Source organism: Limulus polyphemus, unplaced genomic scaffold (genome assembly GCF_000517525.1).
Source record: "Limulus polyphemus unplaced genomic scaffold, Limulus_polyphemus-2.1.2 Scaffold2212, whole genome shotgun sequence".
NCBI lineage: Eukaryota > Metazoa > Arthropoda > Merostomata > Xiphosura > Limulidae > Limulus > Limulus polyphemus.
In genome coordinates, this window is record NW_013667822.1 from 165,282 (window position 1) to 174,677 (window position 9,396).

Genomic DNA, 9,396 nt, shown 5'->3' on the forward strand with positions numbered 1-9,396 from the left:
TGTTCTCTACCTAAACGCTCTTGTTTCGCGAGTGTACACGATGCTTTTGTTAGTAGTTTATTAATTAAAGACATCAATTAAAACGTTCTCTAGCTAAACGCTCTTATTTCGCGAGTGTACACGATGCTTTTGTTAGTAGTTTATTAATTAAAGACATTGACTAAATACGTTGTCTAGCTAAACGCTCTTATTTCGCGAGTGTACACGATGCTTTTGTTAGTAGCTTATTAATTAAAGACATTGACTAAATACGTTCTCTAGGTAAACGCTCTTGTTTCGCGAGTGTACACGATGTTTTTGTTAGTAACTTATTAATTAAAGACATTGACTAAAATCGTTCTCTAGGTAAACGCTCTTATTTCGCGAGTGCACACAATGCTTTAATTGATTAATAATATTTCGTTACGTTTGTTGTAGTTGCTTTTATTTCGCGTTACCTTTTGAAGGAAACGATAGAAATGTAACAAACGCTTCGTTACTGAGGTCCCTGATGCTAACCAAAAGAAAGGCAAACATACGGATATACATGTCGTTTCCATGTAGCAGTTACTAAATTAAGCCTGCACACACACATTCAGATATGTATATACGAAAAGCTGCTTACTAATATGGAAGCTGTTTTTTTTTTACAGAAAGACAGATAGGTCTGTGTGAAATATTTCTTCGCTAACAGCTGCACTATTTAAACTGGCGCGACTGACAAAATGAATTAGTTTCAAATGCGCTAAGTTCTGTACATCTTTGTCGAGAGACAGTATTGTAATATTCTGGGTGTAATGTGCTATCTGAAGTCTGCAGACGAATAGGTACTCGCTACTTATTCCGTCTATCTGTCTATCTTTCGTTATTAGCTTTAAATGACTTCCTCAGTTATAGAGTAGCTTATTAGAACTTATGTTAGAAGTTTTTTTGCCATTCATTCAATCTGCATTTCTCTAAGGCAGCACGTATAGTATTGTTTGTTATGTATCTATTACAAACAAGAAAATAGAAACACACACGTACACGACGCAGTGAGTTCCATTTTTTTTTTCTAAAACAATGTTCAGTATCGTTTATGTTCCGCTACATTTTGCGTGCCATCTTTCTCTGAATGTCTGATTCTGAATTACACTACACTATGGATATTTATAATTAAATGTGAAACTGCTATTGTAAAAAATTGCGTATGGTTTAGAAAAAAGTTTATTTGTTTCGGACATTCGCTCATAGCTACCCATACGCTGGCACATCCTAGTTTTAAACCGAGGAAAAAGCATCTCGTCGGCAACATCCACCGCCAACTCTTTGGGGTACTCTAACCGAAACGTGGTATTTGATCGTTTCTCTTATAACGCGCCTACGGCCCCCCAAAGTGCGGAGAACGATTTTGCTGCAACGAGACGCGAATCATAGATCTTCGGATTTACAGTCCGGTATGCTAAACACTAAACCACGCTCGGCCCATTCATATGAAATGAGAGTAAATATCGCATAGAATTATACATTGTCAGTACTTAAGGCTTCGTAACAACAACCTCATGATGTGTGTACGTATGTGAGTAATACGGAAATATTTGCTTCTCTTTGTCTTATTTTTACACTCCACAAGCGCCAGAAGGGTGGTGATATTGAAGACATTGTCCTAAAACAAACTGTTGTCGGCAGGAAATCGTAGCCCCCCCATACTCGCGGGTTCGGACCACCTGGCCGATATTTCCGCTAGCGAATATTGGAGCAACCATCGGAGGATCCCTTGTTGTAGCCTCACGTGGCTCATTGTGTCCGTGCAGCTGCCGCGGCTAGCGCTCGAAACGCAGGTGTTTCAACAGTGTGTGTGTGTGACGTCTCTGTTATACGAAGATGACGTAGCAGACATGGAAACAGAGCCAGCACGAGACCACGTGCCCGAGTAAAGCATCTGCTGTGTTCTAGTGTGGTTAACAATCGAAGAACACTTCCTTCTCTTAGGACGAGGAAGTACGAGAGCGATTCTAAAAGCAAGGGTTGCAATCGTCTACTACGTACCAGAATAGAGATGACAGTGACATGAAACAGACCTTTACTCGAAGTTCTTGGGCTAAATGTGGTTCTTGTTAAACACGCTTTTAGTAATTTGAGCTAATTGAAAAAGCTCCGAAAGTGGGTGCCAGGACGTACATGTGGTCGAGAGTAAGTTGCATGAAGCACTGCTTACTCGAGCTAAGGTTAGATGAACTTTTTGTTTCTTCCTTCCTACGTATCTTATCCTCACTACGACCCATACATGGCTTTCTCCAGAGGAGGATTGCTGGGTAAGTCGTATATTATGTTGAATTATAATTAATCATGTTATACAAAACGACAAGAAGAAGCCCGAATTTAAATAAAAAGGCGAAATAAGCGCATAACCACTGGAGCTTGGTCTTCGTGTTATACATAATAATAATAGCACTGTTATTTACTCCTACGAGTTTCGACAGTGTTCAAGAGCACGTGTAAAAAAAAGTAACTTAAATTTCATAACTGCATACTATCAGTTTAAGCTTCTATCAACAAAATGTTATACCCCGCTTATAATGTCGTTGTATAGGTCACTGGTTAGGCCCCGTTTGGAGTACAGTGTTTATTTAGTCTTGGGCTCCTTACATTAGAAAAGACATTGACTTTTTGGAAAGGAGGTTAACTAGGATGATACCTGGGATGGAAAGATTGTCAATTATTTGCTCTTGAATAAAAAAGAGAAGAGTTAGAGGAGATTCGATGTTTAAGATTGTTAAATGATAGTGTTGATGACTCGTCATTTTTTCGTATTTAATGGTGATAATGGTAAAACTACGGGACACTAATATAAATTTTCATCTTCAGCTAAAAGAGCTTTATTTTTCTAATAGGGTGGTTGGCCTTTAGAATGGATTGCTTTCAAATGTGGTGGAAAACAAAAAGTGAAGAAAACTTATACCACAAAAAATGGCTAATGTTAAATAGGTATTTTAATGTTCACAACGTTTCGGGATGGGACGCTCTTCCTCTGGTGTTTTGGAATTTTCTTCGTGGATGTAGTTAATTTAAGGGAGTTTAAGGGAAGGCTTGATAAATACTTGAATGATAAAGGCTGGATTTGTATGGTTTGGATGGGATAGTCAACATGTCTGTTGTTGTTCTTAAATTTTATTTAACTTTTAAACCAAGCAGTATTGAATCAGCGGTTCTATCAAATGTCAGATATTTAAAACGTTTGCAAAATTACGTGCATTCAAACACTTCTCAAACTATCTATCCCCCTTAAAACCTATTATTAACTAGCTAGCACAAATATAACAAACAGATGAGATCATCCACTGGTTGTTATGCCCTTTTTCGAGATTATAGGAGGTTTAAAATATCGAAGAATATCGTTGCTAGGGGATCAGTCTAAAGGTTTCACTCATCTGGCCATATCTCTTCAGGTGACCTAATTTGTCACTGTAAGTTTGTTTGCTTGTTTGAAGTTAAGCATAAAGTTACACAATGGGCTATCTGTGCTCTGCCCACCATGGGTATCGAAACCAGGTTTCTAGCGTTGTCAGTCTGCAGACATCCCTCTGTGCCACTAGAGGGCGTTAGTGGTCCTGCTACGTACGTTATTACAATTATTAATATAACAGCATTTTTTTTAGGCTTTCTAAAGACTAAATTACCAAAACAGTGTAAACGGAACACGAACTAAATTTTTACAATCACATTATTTACCATGTTCCCATTAGATTTCTTACCATTTATAGCCCGCGAATATCGCATAAGATCCATGTTCATATTAGATTTCTTACCATTTATAGCCCGCGAATATCGCATAAGATCCATGTTTCCATTAGATTTCTTGCCATTTATTGCCCGCGAATATCGCATAAGATCCATGTTTATATTAGATTTCTTACTACTTATTGCACACAAATATCGCATAAGATCCATGTTTTCATTAGATTTCTTACCATTTATAGCCCGCGAATATCGCATAAGATCCATGTTCCCATTAGATTTCTTACCATTCATTGCCCGCGAATATCGCATAAGATCCATGTTCCCATTAGATTTCTTACCACTTATTGCCCGCGAATATCGTGTAAGATAATAGAGTAGGGTAAATATTTTAAATAACAGTATATTTATATATCGTCATTATTTACAACGATAGAGATCTAAATAAAATTAGTTTATGTTAGCTTATGTATTTATTTCATCGCTATTGATGATGAAATTATTCTAAGTATTTTGTAATCGGTATTGGCTGGATCCTTGAAGATGTAGCCCAGGATCCTAATAACTGGGCTATCGATCTATTCTAAAGCTTACTTCCAAATTCTTTTGCTTCTCCTTAATAAGTAAAATCGTCTAGAACTTGTCAGACTCATTCGATGATCAAAAGGATTAATTTAATAATATTTTGTTTTGACGACATACATAATTATCATTAGTTATCTATCCATAAGTCACATAAGAATCAAAAATGGCCTACGAACGCAATTTCTGTTTTAACAACAACATTCAAAAAGGATTTATTCTCCTGTCAGTTTCATTCTTTAGAAACTCATATTAAATACGCTTTTTTTAAACATTTATTGTAAAGCTTGTCTTTAGTAAAGTACCATCCGATTACTTCTCTAAGATTTGTACATATTAAAAGGTTTGGTTTAAACTGTACTTTGCTGGATGTTTAGACAAACAATATTTTTTTTTCACAGCACTTCCTTATCGAAAGCCATGAAGTTTTACAATAAGCACATCAGTATTAGTAATCAACGACTTTGTAACGCCAAAATGTTGTTTTTATTTAATTAAACACTCAACGTTTCGCTTTACAGCTTCTTCAGGAGCGTTCACTAAACTGACAGTACAAAGACTTTAAAAAAAACAAAAACTTTGTACTGTCAGTTTCGGTTTGTGTTTTAGTGAACGCCCCTGAAAAAGCTGTTAACGAAACGTTGAGTGTTGAATTAAATAAAAGCAACATTTTGGTGTTACAGTGTCGTTTATTTCTAGTATTAATGTCTTCTATACACCAATATGCACTACAGAAATTAAATAATAAGCACATCAGCTGACGTATATGAATATATGAAGGTTGAAATAAAGTGAAACGTAAATTCTAAACACTATTATTACAGTCTTATGGGTGTCGTTTTTTTTCTGTAAACTGATTTGTTCGTGAAATTCAAATTGATCTTGATTGTCAGCTTCGAACAGCCACCACTCAGCTTATTTGTTCTTAACCGTTAGAAATGCCCAATTTCAACTCAGATTTTGGTATGTTTCGCTATAAGTACACATCTTAGTCTGATCGGAAGTTAATTTTAACGCGTTAAAGATTTATAGGATTTAATTAAACTTATGTAAACTACATAATGTAAAACGCTAAACATCCGCTTGTATAGCTTTGCACTGGAAACAAACGAAACACTATGCAAGTAAGCTAAATTAAATTTATAAGTGGAATTGTTTGGTTTCGCAATTAAGAAAGAATTTTCCCCATATTTTCGATCCCAGTTCTCTTACGTAAAAAAAATTGCCAAAAGTAAATTAATAACGTTTGTTTACTTTTGGGGACGTTATAAAGTGACGGTCAATCCCACTATTCGTTAGTAAAAGAGTAGCCCAAGAGTTGGCGGTGGGTGGTGATGACTAGCTGCCTTCCCTCTATTCTTACACTGCTAAATTAGGGACGGCTAGCGCAGGTAGCCCTCGTGTAGCTTTGCGTGAAATCCATAACAGACAAACAATCTTTTGTTATTAATACTCATCACTGAGTAGCAAGCACTGTACCGACTCTGTAAGAAAAAAAAAGAAATATTTCTCTGTCTAATATTCTAACATTAATTTCTTTGGAAAAAAACAAGTTCATATTTGAATAATCCAATGTCCATCCCGAATACCAGATGCCAAATTCACAAAGACTTTTTCAATTATTTCTTTTAGCGAGTGTCATTAAAATATATTGATTCCAATTCTCTTCACCTTATTGGTGAAAAGATCTCGTGGTTCTAGACGCGCATCACGTTCAGAGACTACTCGTGTATGCAAGTATTTTGAGTGGAGCGCAAGCCTTCAGACTGACAGATCGAGGCGCGAGAGTCAGAGCACGAGCTACAGTAAACATCGCTGAACCACTTAACGAATCTCGCAGTCCTGCTATCTTGGTAATCAAGTTGTAAGTGAAGTGAAGAAATCGTCACATTTCAACTGGTAAAAAAAAAAGGTAATTTTAATTCTTGCTTAATTTAATTTAACTTCATTTTTAAATTCGTATAAATTATGTTTGTATATTAAGATATAACTAGACTGTTGGTACTTTAGCCTTTATAGCTTCCAATTGCGTAAATTTACAGTTTGTAAATGACGTACCCAAGATACCACACGAAGGTCTCGATGATGTCTATTAAAAGTAATTATATATTCTGTAAAATACTTTTACTCGGGTATGTGAATGAGGAAGCATTTTTGTTGGTAGAGAAGGTTTTAGTGCTAGTTAACCGAGTGAAGGCTTACGTAGTATAAATGTATCAAGTAGAAACACAAAAGTACGTATGGACGGTTTTAGGACAAAGATTGACAGAGACCAAAAAAAACAGTCCACATGTAGTTCCTATCCACAAGAATCTGCTTGAGCCACTAGGAGGATTCACTGGTAACTTTGTTTAAGCCTGATTCGTGTAAATAAGGTAATTTTGATTAAAACAGAAAATAAATCTGATTTACGATACTCGGTAATAAACACCGTGTGTTTATATATAAACGTATGTATATATATGTGTATGTGTATGCATTACTGGCAGTGTAATAATTTAGTAATTGTGTAAAGATGCAAACTGTTTGTCTTCTAGACTTGGTCCTTAATGGTTAAAAGTTGGGGTTTTGTGCAGATATATTCGGCTCTAACTATTTCACTTCTATAGATTCATATACACCCCCCCCCCCTAGACCACTGGTATGTGAGTTTTGTACCACCATGAAAAAAGAGTATTCCCATTTATAGTTTCCATAATTTACCAGTTTCATGTTTCAGATATGTAATGAAATACTAAAACATGTGTTGTTTTTTGTTGTTGTTGTTGTTGTGTGTATCCTGGCTCTGGGAGGGATGTTCATATAAAGAGTTCGTAATAAATCACTGCCAACGATCCCTTTTTCTTAGACATGTAACTTATAAGTATAGCCGAATAATAGTTGAAACAGAACTAAGGTAATTTTAAAGTACGATTTAAATTAGAACCTGATGATATTGAATATTAAAACTGAAGAACAGGTTGGAAAAATTGAGCCTAACACATATATCAAAACAAGATATACAGTGCATTTTTAATTATAAGATCAAATTTGATTTTTATTCTATTCTTTTGTTTATTACTGGCATATTGTGCTGTGAGCACAGTACATTGTCTTAAAACAATGAGACTTAAGCACATTAAAAATTCAACACAAAATTGACATTGCTTGAACGAGAGAGAGAGAATTAGGCCTAATGTGAGTTAAGCCTACTTTATGTTTGCAATTTGAACGCAAAATGTCCATTTGACGATAAGATGAATGCTTTTAAATGCAGTTCATGATTCTTTTCTATGGATATTTGTTCACATAGTAAAGCTGGTTTACCTCAAAAGAGTAGTGACCCTTCAATGTTTGTAATATCTCACCGAATAACTTAACATCAGTGTGGTCCTGCAGGTCATATAGTATATAATGTCATTAAATATCGATTTTATATAACCTGGTGGCTACGAGTCAAAATGGTATAAATCAGGGAACTAAAACAACAAACCTAAAACACACATCTTTGTAATTAAAAGTGGAACCCCGCGCTCTATTCCGCTTGATTCCAGTTTATTACAATCTTCATTTGATTTTTTTTTTGACATCTGTGATATCTATCCATGATAATGCTTAAATTTTCAGCGCCTGAATTAATGCAAATTCTATATTTCCCTACAGATATTTTGAACGCCTTTAGCATCTCAGAAATATTTTACGACAAACTCGTTTCAATTCGTTGCACACGTTATATTGGTTATACATCTGTAGTTACTTCTAAATTCAGACTGGAACATGTTACTAAACTTCACTATGTTACAGTCCGCGCATTAAAGTAGGTCTTTTAACATGATGTAAATATATATAGGTTATCTCTGCGAGTTCGTACTTAAATTATCTACAGCTTTGGCGTCATCCTAGAGTTTTAGGAATGAGGCATCATTATAAACATAATTTTTTATTTAACATTATTCAATCAAAGAAACTACAAAGTGATAACGCAAAAATCTGTCAGAAGTCATAACAGCACTTAGTATTTGTAGTGCATTCCATGTTTTATTCAAGACACTTTCTTAATCCTCTCAGGAATGGACTCAATGAGGCGCTGAAGGACCGAGTTTTCCTCTAGATTTCTTCTCCATGCAATCTGAGAGTCGGGGGTTCGAATCCCTGTCCCACCAAAGATGTTCGCTCTTTCAGCAGTGGAGGGTGTCATATAATGTGACGGTCAATCCCACTATTCGTTGGTAAAAGAGTAGCTCAAGGGTTGGCGGTGATGACTAGCTGCCTTCCCACTAGTCTTTCACTGCTAAATTAGGGACGGCTAGCGCAGATAGCCCTCGTGTTGCTTTACGCGAAATTCAAACAAACCAAACCAAATTATCCATGCAGTTTCTAAACGTAAACGTATTCAGCAGGTTTCATTCGACTTTATGAAACAGCATTAGATAATTCTATAATTATTAAAAAAAAAAATTTGTCTAAAGCTGTTTTTTTGTATAAAATGAATAAGACAAGACTAGCAAAAGCCAAAATAACTCTAACTAGGCCCGGCATGGGCAGGTGGTTAAGGCACTCGACTCGCAATCTGAGGGTCGCGGGTTCTAATCCCCGTCACACCAAACATGCTCGCCCTTTCAGCCGTGGGGGCGTTATAATGTAACGGTCAATCCCACTATTCGTTGGTAAAAGAGTAGCCCAAGAGTTGGCGGTGGTGGGTGATGACTAGCTGCCTTTCACTGCTAAATTAGGGACGGCTAGCGCAGATAGCCCTCGTCTAGCTTTGCGCGAAATTCAAAACAAACAAACTCTAACTAACATTTTTATATTGAACGTATATATTGTATCTTTCCCAAAGTTTTCTGTGATGATAATGGTCCTGAGTTCCTATTTCAAAGTGGAGACACTGCATGCTGATGACGTAAAATATAACACCTGATTCTCGGTACCTGAGGTAGATGTTTTTAACAGTCATTAATGTTACAGAGCAGATATACTTTACTCTGATGACGAAAAATATAACACCTGATTCGCGGTACATGAGGTAGATGTAATTTTTTAACACCTGATTCGTGATACATGGTGCCATTTTTTAACAGTTAAAAGTTATCAAAATCAGTTAATCAGCCAACATTATTGACCATTTGGCAGAAAAAA

The 9,396-nt window shown here is 36.0% G+C and overlaps 1 protein-coding gene across 1 annotated transcript in view; it reads left to right on the forward strand.

Annotated features, from left to right (window-relative positions):
- Positions 1-1,995: 1,995 nt before the first annotated feature.
- The window catches only part of LOC111087488 (protein CBFA2T3-like), a gene marked incomplete at its 3' end in the record, with an annotated part of 38,478 nt that continues 31,077 nt past the window's right edge, over positions 1,996-9,396 (forward strand). The window contains exon 1 of the mRNA XM_022394260.1: positions 1,996-2,273. Coding sequence (XP_022249968.1) covers positions 2,192-2,273 — 82 coding nt within the window. The remainder of the gene's footprint in view (positions 2,274-9,396) is intronic.